This window comes from Rana temporaria, chromosome 8 (genome assembly GCF_905171775.1).
Source record: "Rana temporaria chromosome 8, aRanTem1.1, whole genome shotgun sequence".
NCBI classification, from domain to species: domain Eukaryota; kingdom Metazoa; phylum Chordata; class Amphibia; order Anura; family Ranidae; genus Rana; species Rana temporaria.
Window position 1 is genome coordinate 69171699 of NC_053496.1, and position 19161 is coordinate 69190859.

At 42.5% G+C, this 19161-nt stretch overlaps 1 protein-coding gene across 1 annotated transcript; it reads right to left on the minus strand.

Annotated features, from left to right (window-relative positions):
- Window positions 1-2411: 2411 nt before the first annotated feature.
- On the minus strand, window positions 2412-18818 carry LOC120947044 (C-type lectin domain family 2 member B-like). Its single transcript, XM_040361981.1, has 6 exons — window positions 18439-18818; window positions 13044-13133; window positions 11880-12017; window positions 7050-7201; window positions 5491-5600; window positions 2412-2656 (listed from the first exon to the last, which is right to left on the minus strand). The coding sequence occupies exons 1-6, from the start codon at window positions 18461-18463 to the stop codon at window positions 2539-2541; spliced, it is 633 nt and encodes a 210-aa protein (XP_040217915.1). The 5' UTR covers window positions 18464-18818; the 3' UTR covers window positions 2412-2538.
- Window positions 18819-19161: the final 343 nt, after the last annotated feature.

Consider the following 19161-nt stretch of genomic DNA (forward strand, 5'->3'; position numbering starts at 1 on the left):
AGAAAGTTCCACATTAATATACTGTAAAATACCTGCTATTCAAATCATTTTGTAGTTTAGAGTTATCAAAATGAACTTTCCATTACACTCAACAGCCACTATAATAAACAATTATTTTGAGAAAAATAATTTAAAGAGATACTAAAGCCAAAGCAAAACTGTAATATAATGCAGCTTTTACCAATCCTTATATTTGGTGGCTGCATTCATTTTGTTTCTTTTTTTCCTTTATTTTCACCTGGTGATCCTGCCAGTAACACACTTTCTTGTCTTAGGGTGTTTGGAGGGTGGATGGAAGTCCACTGGAGACATCTTTTTGACAGCAACATTGTCTATCTAGACAGAGCGTAGTGTTATGCCTTGTTCACACGATCGAAATTTCCGATGGAAAAAGTCTGACGGAATTTTTTCATCGGATATTCCGACCGTGTGTATGCCACGTCAGACTTTTTCCGTTTGAAATTCCGACTGAGTTAGAAAGAGAACTGTTGTACGTCACTGCGTTTTTGCTAATCGGAATTTGGTGTGTCGGTGTGTATGCAAGACAGCTTGAACGGAATTCCATCCGAAAAACCCGTCTGAGTTTATTCCGACGGAAACTCTAAGGCCCCGTACACACGACCAGTTTGCTCGGCAGAATTCAGCAAGAAACTCGATGGGAGATGTATTCTGACGAGAAAACCGGTCGTGTGTACACTTTTCGCAGAGAAACCCGTCGGGAAACTCGTCGGGCCAAAAAGAGAGCATGTTCTCTATTTCCTCGTTGGGCAATGGGAACATTTGGCTCGGTGTGTTTTGCCCGTCGAGTTTCTCAGCCGTGTGTACGCGGCCTGATTGTGTGTACAGAGCATTAGATGCACTAGCAGATTTGGATGGACTTAACAAATTAAAGTCAAATTCTATTTATCGTATTTATCTTGCTATAACGCGCCCCGGCCCCTAGAAGGAAAATTCCTGAAAAAAAAAAATACTTACAGTTTGGATGCCCCTCGTCGGTGTCTTGCCCGCCGTCTATCGCGTCCATCGGCGGCCTTGTCCAGTCCGGCCTCCTTCTGCGGCCATCGTGGTGTCCTCCCAGCTCGATCCCCGCTTCCTGCGCTGTGTTTGAACCACTCCGCCGACATATACCGAGCGCAATACACTCGGGTATAGTTGGGCAGGCTCGGCTCCTCCCGCGTAAAGGACGTACAGGATGTGACCGCGAGCGGAGCCGAGCCTGCCCGACTATACCCGAGTGTACAAACACAGCGCGGGAAGCGGGTATCGGCGTATATCGCGCACCCGCGATTTTGCCCTGATTTTCAGGGCAAAAAAGTGTGCGGTATACGCTGATAAATACGGTAACACTTTTATAGCAGTTATTGCAATAATTGTTTTTCCTTTTTGGACGTTTTTTTCATTCTTTAGGACATTTTTATATGAATGAATAAACCTTTACCATTGTAAGCATCCAATTAATGTTAGATGGTTTGTTTCAACCTTCTAACTGCCACTTTGTCTGGAGGGTTTGGTCTCTCAACCACTTAAGACCCGGACCAAAATGCAGCTAAAGGACCAGGCCCCTTTTTGCGATTCGGCACTGCGTCGCTTTAACTGACAATTGCGCGGTCGTGCGACGAGGCTCCCAAGCAAAATTAGCGTCCTTTTTTTTCCCACAAATAGAGCTTTCTTTTGGTGGTATTTAATCACCTCTGCAGGTTTTTTTTTTGCGCTATAAACAAAAATTAAGCGAAAAATTTGAAAAAAATGCAATATTTTTTACTTTTTGCTGTAATAAATATCCCCCAAAAATATATAAAAAAATCATTTTTTTTCCTCATGCAACCATATGTTCCGACGGTATTGCGCCGCTAAAAATAGCGGTGCTATATCGCCACCGAAAATGCTGCCCCAGTGTCAAAGGGGCCTTACTGTGTACTGGATGTAACCTTAAAGGATCACTAAAGGAATTTTTTTTTTAGCTAAATAGCTTCCTTTACCTTACTGCAGTCCTGGTTTCATGTCCTCATTGTTCGTTTTTACTTTGAAGTTGCTGTAATTCTGCTGTGATCTCCACACTTCCTGCTTGTCTGGCTCCTTATGAAAAATCTCATGGCAGCTTTTCACTGTGGTCCAAGCTGTGTGTCTAAAACTCCTCAGAACCAATCAGATTCATTTTAAAAACAAAACACTGCCCTGGATTTGTTTGTTTTTGTTCTGTGGGTCTCTTTACTTCACAGAAACATGAAACCAGTTTAAAAACGAAAGTGAAACTAGAGGCACATTATATGATTGAATTTAATCTATTTTTAATCATTTTTAAAAGGAATCAGTTAACTTTTATGTCTCTATACCCTGTAAACAGTCATTTCAGCAAAACAAAATTTTTCCTTTAGTGACCCTTTAAAAAGAAAAATACAACAAAGCACAAATTTAATTATTGCTGTTTTTATTGCTGTCAATTATCAAGGTTCCATTTTTTATAAACAGTTTTCCTTGTCAGAGCACTTTTCCCAAGAAAATCCGCAAATGGGAAACATAAATTAAAAAAAAGTTACTTTATGTTAAATAACGAGTCATGTTCTTTTCACATATCCATTTGTTGGGGTTATAGCAGCTTTCAGCTGACATGTCTCTTCCAAAGGTGGCACACTTGTGTTCATTGGATGTAATAGATCTAGATAAAAATGAATAAAATACAGGATATGCATGAACCACATTCAACCACAGCAACCCTTTCACAAAAACTCCTTAAAAGCATGATACCAGTGAAATAATTTAGTAAATACTCACTTTTCCACTCCCCACACCCTGAAGGTCATTCCATTCAAGAGGGACTGTCCACCAAAGTCTCCGTCTGAAAGCGACACACTCAGGAGTTTTGCTGTCCTAATCCCCAGCAGCACTTATTGATTCCTCCAGCTGATCTCCATGTCACTATTGTGCTCTGTAATGATGTGATGGTCAAAGGGAGGAACCAGTGACCACTGTGGATTGACACAACGCAGAAGTGTTGCTTTAAAAAGAAGACTTTGAGCCCAGGTTCACACTGGGTGCGATTTCATTCGATTTGAGATGCGATTTCACATGTGAAATCGCATCTCAAATGCCTCCAATTGTCGGCAATGGCGCCGTCCTAATCGGTGCGACGCCGCATCTGCGGCGCTGCACCGATTTCAAAAAGTAGTTCTTGTACTACTTTTTGCGATTTCGGGCCGCGATTTACATAGACATCTGTGCAGAAACCTGCACAGATGTCTCTTAAATCGCGGCCGAAATCGGGACTGCCGGCGGGAGTGAAATCGTGCGAGTTCAGCTGAACTCGCACGGCTTCACTCCCGCAGCCCAGTGTGAACCAGGGCTCAGTGACGATTCCTCCTGATGGTACAAGCAGTGGGAAAGGTAACTATTGACTATCCATTTCAACATGATTTTTGTGATTTCTTTATCAGGACAGGTTTGATTTAAATGTCTAAATATTTGTTGCTATTACTGTCAACTCCCCCATGTATCCATAGTTAGATTTCCATGTAAGTAAGGCCCCTTTCACATTGAGGCAGGAGCCGCGGTGGCGGTATAACGCCGCTAAAAAGAGCGGCGCTATACCGCCGGGATTGCCGTGGGATTCGGCCGCTAGCGGTGCGGTATTAACCCCCGCTAGCGGCCGATAAAGGGTTAATACCGCCCGCAATGCGCCTCTATAGAGGCGCATTGCGGGCGGTATTGCCGCGGTTCCCATTGTTTTCAATGGGAAGGAGCGGTGAAGGAGCGGTATACATGCCGCTCCTCTCACCGCTCCAAAGATGCTGCTGACAGGAGATTTTTTTGTCTCCCGCCAGCGCATCGCCTCAGTGTGAAAGCCCTCGGGCTTTCACATTGAGTCTGCAGTGCAGGAGTTTTTCAGGCGGGATAGCAGCGCTATTTTTAGCGCTTTACCGCCTGAAAAACTCCTCAATGTGAAAGGGGCCTAAGTCCAATGTGCCTGGACATTTCCAATGTACTGTAAAGGTAAAATCTTATTTTTTTTTTTTTTTGAGTAGGGTATAGCAGGGCTGGACTGGGACAAAAATTTGGCCCTGGACTTCATCCAGACCGGCCCACTTTAATTCAATAAAATGCTGCCCCCCACCCCCCTGAAAAATCACGCCCACCAAAAGGCCCCTACATCCATTATTGTATATCATGAGAGGGTGAGAGAGAGGAAGGGTTGAGGGAAAGGGGTGAGAGAGGGGGGTGAGTGTAAGAAAAAGAGAGTGAGTGTAAAAGAGAGGGGGTGAGTGTAGGACCCCTTTTTACACTGAAAGGTTTTTTAGGTGCTTTTGGGCTAAATGTGGGGACTGTCCTTAAATGTTGTTTTATGATATTTGTTTTATGTTAAATAAACATTGTTACTTTTTACCATACCGTTTCCAACCAGTGCCGTGAAAAGTCCCCACCAAAATCCCTTTCCCTCTTCCCCTGACCTAATTAGTGACATACGTTCGGCCTCAAGCAGCCAATGTGGTCTAAATTATTTGGGTCTGTTGTTTTACATACTAAATGGGATGTAGGCACCTGTTTACCTTGTATACTTTTATTTTAAAAGAGGCCATACTCACCCATTTCTTCAAGCACCTGTAAAGCGACTGAAAAACGCTTCTGCTGCAGTCCCAGTGTGAAAGCCTGAGTGCTTTCACACTGGGGCGCTGCCAGGGCGTTAAAAAAAGTCCTCCAAGCAGCATCTCTCTTTTAAAAAATGGCCCACCGGGAAACTCCCTGTAGTCCCTATGGCCAGTCCATCCCTGGGGTATAGTAAGTATAATGTCCGATTTCCCTTTACTTCCTGTGCTGGAGACACAACAGAAAGTGCATGGAAATCTTCCCACAATGGTTAAAAAATCTCCAACATCTTTCTAGCTATTAAATTCCTTACTAAGAATATCTTACTAAAATTGGCAAATGCAGAAGATATAACACAAGTCTGCCATGTCTGTGTGAATATTATTAATCATGGTAGAAAACATCAAAAACCAATAGATTATTCCATAATTTTAAAAAAAGTATTAAAACCTACAGGAGAACCAGCTGTCTAAGGCCCCTTTCACATGTCCGTTCCGCCTGTCCGTTCATTACAGGTCCGTTAACGGACTTGTAATGAATCCCTATGGGAACGCGTCCGTTAGCGGATGGAGCATCGCTAGCGTCCGCGTCCGTCGGGATCCGGTTTTCGGACGGAAGAAAACCCTATTTTTCTTCCGTCTGGCGGAACGGAACTGATGCAGACGGACACACGGTCCGTCTGCATCCAGTTCCCCATAGGGGACAGCGGAACAGAGACAGGGTGGTCCCTGCACTGTGTGCGGGGACCGCCCTATCCGCTGAGCCGACGGAGCGGACTGAAAAACTGAAAGGACGTCTGAAAGGACCCTTAGTTGCTGCTATTCACTTTGATTTGTCTGATGTCTCGTCTTCCATGAAATCCTGTATTACCCGCCTTATTTATGAGTTTACCTAATCATCCTATGAACTTACGGTTCCTTGTGATATATTCCTCCTGTCTCCCAAATCCACTCCGATGTGTGTTTTCTAAGACCAACCCAAAAGTGTCCATTCTTCAATGTAACTTGTTTAGAAACAAATGTCTATAAAGAAACACATTAATGACATATATAACTCTTTGGCAATAGGTGAAAAATACATGACATACCTGAGGAATTTATATTTAATATTTCTCTGAGATACAGAGTGTGGGAACTCCCACCCAAGATCCACTCCCCCACCAAAAAAAAAAATGATACGCTCATATGCATATATATTTCACAGAAAATACTGGTGCTGGCTGGTCTCGGTACTGGCCTGACTGGTCTCGGTGCTGGCCTGGCTGGTCTCAGGCTGCTGGCTGGCTGGCCTCAAGGTACTCGGTGCTGGCCTGGCTGGTCTCAGTGCTGACCTGGCTGGTCTCAGGCTGCTGGCTGGCCTCAAGGTACTCGGTGCTGGCCTGGCTGGTCTCAGTGCTGGCCTGGCTGGTCTCAGGGTGCTGGCTGGCTGGTCAATCTATATATATATATAAATATATGTTATAGCAGGGTACAAAAAGGGCTTTTTTTACAGCTCACTGCACACACAGTGTCAGTGTGTCAGTGTCAGGGCAGAGTGCGTGTGACGGTGTGAAGAGAGGAGACGCGGCTCACCCTAGCGTTGCTGTGTGACTCCACCTCTGCGTGATGTTACACGCAACCGGCTGCGTTCATGAAGGACAGGTGGCAGGCGAGGTCGGAGCCTGGAGGAGGAGCTCCGAGTCTGCTCGGCTCAGTTGACCTGCTCCTGGCAGTGACTCGAATCGAGTCCTTCACTATGCAGCGATGCTGGGCATCGCCGCTTAGTGAAGGATCGGCTCGGGCGATTTTTTGGGTGAACCTCCACTTTAACTACTAGAAGACCATTTCCTTTCACTGTCCTGAGTAAGCACCAAAACATAGACTACTGCCTGCAGAGTCCCCAATGACTGCACAGTAACTGTCAGGCCTTGTACACACGGCCAGACATGTCTGATGAAAACGGTCCGCGGACCGTTTTCATCGGACATGTCTGCTGGGATCATTTGGTCTGATGTGTGTACACACCATCAGACCAAATTCCCCGTGGACAGAATACACGGTGACGACGCGGCGACGATGACGCGGCGACGTGCGCGAACCCGGAAGTTCAATGCTTCCACGCATGTGTCGAATCAGTTTGACGCCATGCGCGGGTTCTCGGGCCAGCGGACATGTCTGATGAGTCGTACTGACCATCAGACATGTCCGACGGACAGGCTTCCAGCGGACAAGTTTCTTAGCATGCTAAGAAATTTTTGTCTGCTGAAAACCTGTCTGCTCGGCCAGGAATCCGGTCCGGTAGGCCCTAAACACGGTCGGACATGTTCGCGGAAACTGGTCCATGGACCAGTTTCAGCAGACATGTTTGGTCGTGTGTACGAGGCCTCAAAGGGCCATTTGAGGCCCCCAAGCCACAGGGGCCATTAGGGGCCTAAAGAGATGCTATTAACAGACAAAGGTGCTCCTGACCCTGAATTATCTTTCATATCAAACCTCTTCTGCAGAGTCTTCCATGCATAGGATGTCCGCGTTTCTGATTTGACAGTTCTCTCTGCTTGAAGACCAGTTATTTCTGTCTTCCGAAAAGAAATAACATTTACCACTAAATGCCACCCAGTTTAAAGGGCATAGCTCGCACACTTTGCCTGTCATGGAGGAAAGGAGAAACACGTAATTTCATTTCTTTAGTATATAAGCATGTGTTTAGTAGATCTTCACACTTGTCTGCTTTCATGGAAAAAAGCACATGGATCTTACTGCATGAGTTTAGGTAGAATTCCCTATATTCCTTATATGGCTGGTTCATATTTATGCACTGCAGATTAACCGCTTTAGGACTGCCCTGTATGTTGGATCCTCTTCAGGGTCTGGGGTGCGTGTGCGCACCTCCGGCGACCCGCTGTGATTTCACACAGCAGAAGCCAATCAGCGAGTCCAGTGGCCGCTGATCGCTCACTGGAGAGGCAGAATGGCGGTCTGCTTATGTAAACAAGGCGGACCGCCATTCTGTCAGAAAGAAGAAAGAGTACTTGTGTTCCTGCTAAACAGCAACACAGATCTCTCTCTTCCTCCAGTTAAACCATCTCCCACACAGTTAGAAATCACTCCCTAGGAGCACACTTGACAGTGCATTTTTTTGCACTGATCACTGTATTAGTGTCACGGGTCCCCAAAAAGTCTCACTTATGCTGCATACACACGATCGGAAATTCCAACAAGAAAAGTCCGATGTGAGCTTTTGGTCGGAAATTCCGACCGTATGTAGGCTCCATTGGAATTTTTCTGTCAAAATTTCCGCCAAGAAAAATTTGAGAGCTGGTTCTCAAATTTATCGACGGGAAAAGTTCTTGTCGAAAATTCTGATCGTCTGTATGCAATTCCAATGAAGAAAAATCCTACGCATGAACTTAATTATTCTTGGCTTGTCGTAGTGTTGTACGTCACCGCGCTCTTGATGGTCAGAATTTAATGTGACTGTGTGTATGCAAGACAAATTTGAGACACAATTCAGTGGGAAAAAAATGCACGGTTTTCTTGTCGGAATTTCCAATCATGTGTACACGGCATTGGTGTCCAATTTGTCTGCCGCAATCTCAATAAAAATCGCTGATCGCTGCCATACTAGTAAAAATAAAAATGCCATAAAAAGATCCCATAGTTTTTAGACACGATAACTTTTGTGCAAACGATTCAATAAACGCTTATTGGGATTGTTTTTACCAAAAACATGGAGCAGAATACATATTGACCTAAATTGATGAGGAAATTAGATATTTTTTTTATTATTATTAGTGGATGTGTTTTATAGCAGAAAGTAAAAAATATTGTTTTTTTTTCAACATTTTTTTTGTTAACAGAGCAAAAAATAAAAACCGCAGAGGCAATCAAACACCACCAAAAGAAAGCTCTATTTGTGGGAAAAAAAGGGCATAAAGTTTGTTTGGCTACAACGTTGCATGAACATGCAATTGTCAGTTAAAGCAACGCAGTGCCGCATCGCAAAACATTGCGTGGTCATGAGGAGGTGAAACCTCCCGGGGCTAAAGTGGTTAATGAATGTATTTTTAAAGTGATCCTGTCACTTCTTTGAGTACAATTGATGCTGTGGTGATAGGGTTACTTTACAGGGAAAGGTTCATTCATACCTAGATGCATGGCCTTTCCAATGCTCCTTGCTGCAGTGACCAGTTATAGCTGGGGGCAGTAACCACTTGTTTGTACCAAAAATTATATTGGCCAGGCATGCACTGATACCTTTTCTGCCATAGTGTTATGGTCTGGGTGTTCAGTGTGACCCTGTGCCTTTAAGGAGGGGTGGTTATCTGCCCTACACCTGTCCATATAAATGCATGTGCTTCCATTGCTGCAGATTCACAGAAATTAGAGTTTAGGTCCACAGAAAATAGGGTGCTTTGCCAGGGCCTGTAGCTTACTCATGTATTTGCAAATGTGTGCAACTAAACCCCTGTTTTTAACACATACTGTTGAACAGGTCAATTTGGTTGGTCTTAGGCTGGTTGGTAAGTTTAGCTGGGAATTTTTTTATTTTTTTTTTATGCATTGCCTTTCCAATTCAGCAGTGACCAGTTATAGGTGGGGGCAGAAACCACTTGTTTGTATTATCATTAACACACATGTTGCAATGTGCATGTAAATGTATAAATTGACCCAAAGGAAAGTCTGGTCTTTGTACTTTTGAATTAGGGACTTTCAGTCTCAACGTCAAACAGTTTTACTTCTGGATTGAGTGAGGAAGAGTGACATTTTGTTAGACTTTTAGTTCTGCTTGTGACTGACCACTCCTTTCCTGTCCCTTTGAGGAAATGGGTTAGTTGTCACTGGAGCAGGAAGACACAAACAGTATTAAAAACGATGTCAGATGTATTTAACCCTTTCTCATATTAGGAATTTGTTTTTGTTTGTTTACAGTATCTCACAAAAGTGAGTACACCCCTCACATTTATGTAAATATTTTATTATATTTTTTCATGTGACAACACTGAAGAAATTACACTTTGCTACAATGTAAAGTAGTGATGTACAGCTTGTATAACAGTGTAAATTTGCTGTCCCCTCAAAATAACTCAACACACAGCCATTAATGTCTAAACCGCTGTCAACAAATGTGAGTAAATTGGGCCCAATTAGCCATTTTCCCTCCCGGTTTCATATGACTCGTTAGTGTTACAAGGTCTCAGTTGTGAATGGGGAGCAGGTGTGTTAAATTTGGTCTTATCATGCTCACTCTCTCATACTGGTTACTGGAAGATCAACATGGCACATCATGGCAAAGCACTCTCTGGGGATCTGAAAAAATGAATTAGTTGCTCTACATAAAGATGGCCCAGGCTATAAGAAGATTGCCAAGACCCTGAAACTGAGCTACAGCACGGTGGATAGGTAGAGGTTGGATAACAAGTTTAGTGAAGCATAACACAAGCATACATTCTGTATAGAGAGGTACATATTAGATTAAAAAGTTGGAAATGGTCTAAAAACTAAGGGGCAGATCCACAAAAGAATTACGCCGGCGTATCCATTTACATAAAACACGCCCCCATCACAGAGATTTGAATGCCGCACCATTACGCCGCCAAAAATACACTACGCCGCCGTAACTTACGGCGCAAATTCTTTGTGGATTTAAAAAAAAAAAGTTACGGCGGCGTAGTGTATCTTAGATACGCTGCGCCCGGCAGAGAGAAGCGTCGAGGTACGTGGATCTGCCCCTAAGATTTTTATAACAGCTTACCTGTAAAATCCTTTTCTTGAAGGTACATCACGGGACACAGAGCCAATAATTACTACATGGGTTATGGGCTACCTTCAGGTGATGGACACTGGCATAATCAAGACCATAAGTCCCCCTCTATATAACCCCTCCAACATGAGAAGTACCTCAGTTTTGTAGCACAGCAATATACATATATATATACGTATAATAGTCTAAAAAGAGGGGAGGGACCTCTGTGTCCTGTGATGTACCTTCAAGAAAAGGATTTTACAGGTAAGCTGTTATAAAAATACTATTTTCTTAGGGTTAGTACATCACAGGACACAGAGACAATAATTACTTCATGGGATGTCCCATAGCAATACCATCTGAGTAGAGGGAGACACCAATAAATAAATAGATGAGTCTTGAAAATGCCTGTCCCCAGCAACCCCAGCGCTTACGTGCCCTGTGAAAAGTGTCTGTATCTCTCCATTGCGCACCTGTACACACACGGCTTGAATTTATAAAAAATGCTGGTTCGTGCATGCGCCGTAGGGCAACGCACATGCCGAAACACGTGCACGCCGGCAGCGCCGCTCCCCGCCCCTGTGGCGTCCCTTTTTATATAAGAAGAGGTTCTATTTCGCGCATGCGCTTGTGCACAAGCGGCGATCCACTCAGGGATGTCGGGGGGGGAGGAAGGAGGGGGAAAAAGACTGCTGGTGGAACCCCAAACTCTCCCTCCCCCTCTAGGTGGCTGATGAACTGAGAGGAAAGGCAGAACTCCTCCACAAGCGCTGCTAACAGGCAGGCATGGGATGCTGACACCAGTTATGCTACTTCACACCCTCTTGTGGTAGGAGAGAATACAGGCAAGACATCAACTATTCATTAAAAAAAGTCCAGAAAGGATCTTCTTAACTTACCATTCCTGCCTCAGGGTACTACTGGAATTAACACAGTGACCCACTCTTCACCCATCACAGCGGGCTTGGAGTCTTGCCAGACCTTCAAGGATGGGGTCCTCTTTTAATTTATAGGGTCCACTGCTTTGGACCTATAGAGCGCCCTACCAGAGCAACCTGTGGTATAGCAATGTGACCAAGGTGCTGGATCCCAGGGCCCAGCTGTCCTGGGACAAGTGTTACAGGCAAGACCTCGTTCTTTGGTATCGAGGCTCGGGTACCATCCACTTTTGCCTTTGTTTTGGCTTTTTGAATGGATACGATTGTACAGCTCCCTCGCCCTTCTGGGGAGCTTAATGTTAACCGTGACCAGCACCTTAGACACTGGTGAAAAAACTGAGGGACTCCTGATGTGGGAGGGGTTATATAGAGGGGGACTTCCGGTCTTAAATGTTGCCAGTGTCCATCATCTGAAGGTGGCCCATAACCCATGTAGTAATTATTGGATCTCTATCCCGTGATGTACTGAAAAGAAAGAGGGACATCCTCTCGAACGAGGGGACAGATGGGAGCTATGACTAAACTACTAGAGTGATCTAAAGATAGCCCAATACGTTTATACAGAAATGTAATTGGTTAAGTACAGTCATAATCCACTGCTCAACTGATTACATTTTAGGTAAAGCCAGGTCATTACTTTACCTGTGGCAGCACACAGGTCTGAGATCATGTCAAAAGCATCATAGTATTTATTCCGGATAGATGAAGAAGTTCTGTTGGTGCTGTTTGCAAAGGATGGTCTGGAAGAGTTCTGAAGACTATCGCAGGGCATCTTCCAGACTAACAGTAATATAGAAACACACATATAGTTTATAGTTTTTTTTTTTTTAATAACATAACTTCTACTGCAAATTTGCTGCTATTAGTCAACACTAATACCATTCCATTTTTTATTAAAGGACAACTTATACTCCTGTAAATGTTTTGTTTAGCATATATACACTAACTGTATTCATCAATACACATGTTCAACATCTTACTTCCTTTTCTTTACACTCCCAGCAGCCCCCAATCTCTAGTACCGCATGTTGGAACTTGGAGCAATTTTAAAAGTACTTAGGACAGATACCATAATTTTCTTCTCCCTCCTTTAAAACCTTCCCCCCAGCAACCCCCCTCCCCTCGTTGTTTGGAACAATCATTATACCATATTGGTATCTATATATTTTTTCTGCAGATACGTTCATGCATCCGCTCCTGAGGAAGTGGAGCAAATCCCCTAACGCGTGAAGCTTTTTGGATGCAGCCATATTTCATATCTATGTTTTAGATCTTCCATTTTACATTCCACTATGTTGTCTCTGCCATAATAACAATTATATGATACAGAGTACAAATTGGCTCACAATACCACATATTGCAGTATGTTATGATGATATCTATGTGTATACAACATGAAATACAAGATGCCTTATGCTATATATATATATATATATATATATATATATATATATATATATATATATATATATATATATATATACATTTATAAATTATCTGTGTTTCTCAATTGCAAGGTGCTATGCTGTTTGTTTTTGTACTAAAATAATATAATATGTCATCATGTATTGACCATTTATCAGGTCATGTTTCATGTGCCTCATATAAAGTCCCAATCCTCTCTTTTTAATTTATATATAGGGATGGATAATTCGTCATGCGTCTCATTTAAAGTCCAAATTCCTCTTATTTACTTTAAATACAGTAAAAAGATAATATAGAAGCAAAAACACAAGGTTAGAATATGTACAGAGAATAGGTACTGCCTCCTAAATGCTACATAGGTTAAAGAATATTATACATTACCTAATGTATATAACACAGCAATTTCAACCGCCTTCAAAATAACAACCAGTGACAACAAGGCTGTAGGTTGGCGACATAAGTGGTGTGGATCTGAACAAGGAAATAAACGAATAGATGTTTAATAAAGCTGATTGTAGGTGAGGCTTCACCAAGAATAAGAAAGGCGCACCAGCCTCGTGTACTACCATTTGACAATTTATTGAATAAAAATAGTATTAAAAACTACTCACAAACAAATGATGATAAAAGGCTTGTCATAAACGATAAAATAGATACCCCTCGAACCACACTCTGGAATGTAGGGGGGGTTTTGAGGTGCCCCCGCACAGCCCGTATCCGGGTAGAAGATGCGCGGTGACGTCATAACACCGCCTCCATACGTTTCGTCATGACAGGACTTGGCATACCCCTGGATGGTTCATCGGGAGTACTTATCTAACGTAAGGACACAGTTTATCAGGATTTCAGTGCTGTGGCTTCCTATGGGATACTATCCATCCTTGTCTCTTATCACGCTATATTTGATCTCTTATAAATTGGAGATCAATTCCATCCGGTAAGAGGCTTTTATAACCTTGGTGGAGGACCTTTCCTTTCAAGCACTTTTCTTTTGTGGATTCAGTGTTTCACTCGGGAGATTGTTCATATGAATTTGCCTGTGTGGCGGGACTGATTACCTATTTGAACTTTTCACTCACTTATTATTTATTGATTATTAATTTAGCGCGATCTCTTCCTTTTTAGCAGGGATAGTAAGCCTGTTTGCTTGAGGGGTGAATTGTAAATAAAGCATAGTGGCATGGGTTTGAATCTTGTAATGGGTTCCCATGAATGTAGCATTCTTAGAACTTTTGAAGATTAAAAACTATCCCATTTGTCCTTTTTTACATTTTGTTCATATGATCAGTTACTGGAAAATTACTGGGAACCCTGTGTAAACAGTGATCATGGAAAAGTATCTTCGCCTATCAAGTGCCCAGCACAAGGTGACATATGATTTTCTGTGTTGGAATACATTGACATACTGTACATTGATGTTCTTTAATTCTACAGATCTCTGGTTTATAAATGCTAGAATATTAAGGCATGAGCTTGGGAGCACATTTACAAAAACCTGGGTCAAATGCAAACATGTCTATGAAATCATTATCACTGACCATCATTTTTGGCCTCAGTTATAAATGTTTCCAGAAAGTGGTTGCATATACACAAATAAGCCTTTTAAGCTAAAATCTTTTTTAGCAATCAATAGTGAATCATTCATAAAATCACTAACTTGCCATTTGATAACAGCACTTGGTTAAAACCCACCAAAAACTGATATTGAGAGAGTTAAAGGAGATCTGTGGTTACAGCATACACTTTCATTTTATAACATCAGCATAGTAATAACAATACAAACAATAGTTATTTTTGACAATGCTGTATAAGATCATTTGAAAAATATTTCAGTGTTGTGAGTGCTGCCTCTCTTTCAACACATTGATGCATTTCCTGCATACTTTGCTTTTTCTCCCTCCACTGTTTATTTTTTTATTTCCAGAGACTACATATCCCATGTACTTTTTTGCCAAAGCTGTGATTTCTGTACTGACTCCACCTCCTAAAAACTCCTTCTCTCAATCAGCACCTCTGTACTTCAGAAGACGGGCTCCATGAAATGAATGACACAGCAGTGCCCACTCACAGGGCACAGTGACTACATGTCACAGAATTAGAGTAAATGTGTGGGGATCTTTACAAAATACGTTTTCAAAGTTCAATATCTCTCAGAATAATGTAAGTAGGCTACAGAAAAATTGAAATACAATATGAAACTAAATATATGATTTTACATTTTGACTATAGACATACGTTAAATTATTTTTATATCTCTTGGGAGAAATCTATACTTGAGTTTCTGGATCTTTACACACACACTGTGACCATTATGAGTGGTTCCTTTCCCTGTTGGCTTTATAATGTGTTTTATTTTATGTTGAATGTAACAGGAGGAGCTAGAACATGCAAATGTGGGCAAAAATACCCAAACTCGCAGGTGGACCCAAATAAATTCAGATGTTTTAGCAGTGAGATCTTACTGATAGAGTTTTCAAGATATATAAAAACAAAGCCTGACTGTGCAATAAAGTGGTTGTAAACTCCCATCGATTATTTGTACCTATGGGTAAGGCTTACCTATAGGCAGCAGTGGCCTGTCCATACGGGGCGCAGAGGCGCCGCCCTAATCCATGCGCTCGGGCCCTAATTTACATGCAGGGCATCAGAACTATGGATTCCAATTTTTCAAACGTGTTTTTTTTTAAAGAAACTTTCATGAACAAAAATGAAAAAAAAACACTAAAGTTAGCCCGCTTTTTTTCCTATAATATAAAAGATGATGATGATACACTGAGTAAATATATAGCTAACATGTCAGGCTTTAAAATTGCGAACACTTGTGGAATGGCGCCAAACTTCCATAGGAGACGCTTTAACATTTTTTACAGGTTACATGTTTAGAGTTACAGAGGAGGTCAAGTGCTAGAATTATTGCTCTAACGTTTGTGGCGTATGTAACCTGTGTGTATCTGGCTCTGATACTAGCCAGTGCCTAACCCGCCACTGACCTCACCGCACGTCCCTTCCATGTACAGCTTAGACCTCATGCACGCTCAGCATTTGCTCCTTTTCAATCAGCAGGAGAAGAGCAGCGTGTTATATGTAAATGTTATGTGACCCGACGTGATTGACGTCTTTCATGAACGGCGCATGCGCCGTCCGTGGAATATCCCAGTGTGCATTGCTCCAAAGTACGCCGCAAGGACGTATTGGTTTCAACGTGAACGTAAATGATGTCCAGCCCCATTCACGGACGACTTACGCAAACAACGTAAATTTTTAAAAATTCGACACGGGAATGACGTCCATACTTAACATTGGTACGCCGCATGTACGCCACCATATAGCATTGGTAACTTTACGCCGGGGAAAAGCCTAACGTAAACGGCGTATCTGTACTGCGTCGGCCGGGCGTACATTCGTGAATTTGCGTATCTAGTTGATTTACATATTTCTAGGCGTAAATCAGCGTACACGCCCCTAGCGCCCAGCGTAAATATGCAGTTAAGATCCGACGGCATAAGAGACTTACGGCGGTCGGATCTAATAGAAATCTATGCGTAACTGATTCTATGAATCAGGCGCATAGATACGACGGCTCAGACTCAGAGATACAACGGCGTATCTGGAGATACGCCGTCGTATCTCCTTTGAGAATCTGGGCCCCAGTGTTTAGGTGTGTTAAGACACATTTAGACACATTTAATTTGGACTTTTGATTTTATTTCTGCCTCTGAAAACACTTGTAAAAACTGTATTTTGAAAAAAAGTGTGAATGAGGCACAAAACATGTTATTTAAAGTGGAAGTAAATACAGGAAGTAAATGAATAACTTTTTCAGCCAAGGAAGTTGGCATCTTGGCCTCTGTTTAATCTTCAACTGCCATGATGCTGCACATGCGATCATTTAACTTTTTTTTGAAACTGTTAAATCGATGGGTTTACTTCTGCTTTAAGGGATTTGTTGGCATCAAAGCCACATAACAAGATCCTCTCCCCCGCTATATGGTACCCAGCTTCCCATATATTTTTTAACAGTAGTTTGCCTTTTAGTCCTAAAATGGCCAGAATTGACAGGCAGCACTGATTGGTGGCACTGATTAGAAGCACTGATTGGCAATTATAGGCAGCACTGATTGACACTGATAGGTGACATTGGTTGGCACTGATAGGTGGCACTGATTGACAGCACTAATTAACACTAATAGGTGGCATTGGTTGGCATCGATTGGCGGCACAATTGGCACTGACAGGTGGCACTAATTGGTGGCTCTGAAAAGTGGTATTGATTGGCACTGATTGGCACAGATAGGTGGCACTCATTGGCAGCACTGATGGGCACTGATTGGCACTGATGTGGCACTGATAGCTGACATTGGTTGGCACTAATAGGTGGCATTGGTTGGCACTGATTGGCACTAATAGGTGACACTGATAGGCACTGATAGAAGAAAGGGGGGTTTGACATTGAGCAGTCAGCCAGGCTTGTTAGATCTGCTCAGTGCCTGAAACTGTCATGTGATGTAACTGCTTGCAAAGACCAGCTGTCAAAACTTGGCGCTGATGTTGGGGGTGGGCTGGACCATTCGGTTCTGCTCACTATCAAACACCAGCCAATGATTGGGCTCCTTAAGGGGGTGGAGCCACATTCACAGAGCAGCCCCCAGCCCCTATTGCATTGGCTGGTGTTTGATAGCTGTTTGGTCCCACCCATCCCCGACATCACCACAGAGTTTTTACAGCTGTTCTCTGCAAGCAGTTACATTACATGACAGTTTCAGGCACTGAGCTGCTCTTACAAGCCTCGCTGACTGCTCAATGTGAAACTGTTTCACAGGCAACGTGCTATACACTCTCTTGCAACATTTCACAGCAGATCTTGGGAGACCGCTGGCCTGCAGCTACACTAACATGCAGGGGGTGATTAAGGTGTGCCCAGGCACATCCGGCACACCCCGTGCACATGCCTATGGCTTAAAGAGGCAATCTGGGGAAAAAATACTGTAGCTGCTGACTTTTAATAAATGGACACTTACTTGTCCAGGGAGGCAGCGATGTCAGTACCCCAGCCAATTTTTTGGATCGGCTGTCGGGTGCTGCTGCCACCATATCCACTAAGGGAAACCTTTCAGCTTCACAGCCAGTTCCCTGCTGTGCATGCCCGAAGCGCGATGCCCTTTCTAATTGGCCTGGCGGTGGAGGAAGGAGGAGGGGGGCTGAACTTCTGAGGGACGGCGCTGCAGCGACATTTCTCCAGGAAGTGGGGATGGGGACCTGTCAAAAACAGTTCCCTGTTCCCCCCTGAAAGGTGCCAAATGTGGCACCTGAGACTTTTGGGTGGAACTCTGCTTTAAAGTTTTCTTTGATGTTTTTTCACAGTGGTTTTTCACTCCTACAATGCATTCACTAGAATTCAGACTTTTTTATAGTGGGGTGTTGATAAACAGCGCAGAATATATAATAATAACTGATTTAGATATCTTTAGCTGACATAAAACTTTAATATATTGCAACCCACTTTACAGGAATTAGAGACTGGTGCAGATACATGAACAATCGACTCTGAATCAACATAAAACAAACTTTCATGACTTAACTTACAAGCCGGCCTATATGCACTATATAATTGGGTAACTATGTGGCAAAATGAAGTTAAAGGCACATAATTAAAGAGTCCCAAAGCACACAAAATGTAAGCCAAAGCTATTACAAGATATAATGTAAAGTCTAAAGCCCTGCAGCACTAGATCTCATCAAAGACGTTAAAGTCTTGGAAAAAAAAACACACTTTTACCTTTATGTTTCCTCAATCTTCTCATTCTTACAAAATGTTGACTTGGGTGAATACAAAGTATCTGTTACCTATGTGCAGCCCTGGTCGCTTCAAGTAAAATGGACAGGATGTGTATTTGGGTAACCAACGAGTAAAAGTAAAAACATCTGCCCTATTTTTTAACCTATGATATGAAACTGAAGTCTTCCTCCACTGTTCTATGTGTCTTAGATTCAGCTTGATGGAAAATAACACCAACACACCAGTCTCATAGGTGCTGCATCACACAGCTAAATGGAAAATAAAACCAACACAGCCGAAGGAAGGCAAAGATGCTCAAACAGTACGGGGAGATCTCAAATTTTAAAATAAATGTAACTAAAACCGAGACTCTAAACGTAAATATCAGTAAATTAGAAGAACGGCTCTTAAGGGAGGAGTTTAGGTTTCCCTGGCGCAAGGAACTCAAATATTTAGAAATTTAACTTGCTAATTCAATAGAGAAAGTATATAAAATAAACTATATTCCTCTTTTAGATGAAATTAAAATGGAAATTAAAAGGGTTATAAATAGACCAATTTCATGGGTAGGTCGAATTAATATCTTAAAAATGGTCCTTCTGCCAAAAATTCTGTATAAATTCCAGATGATACCAGTAAGATTGCCGCAACCTTATCTTAGAGTCCTTAAAACTTTGCTAATGAATTTTATCTGGAAGAGCAAAAAACATAGGGGCAGATCCA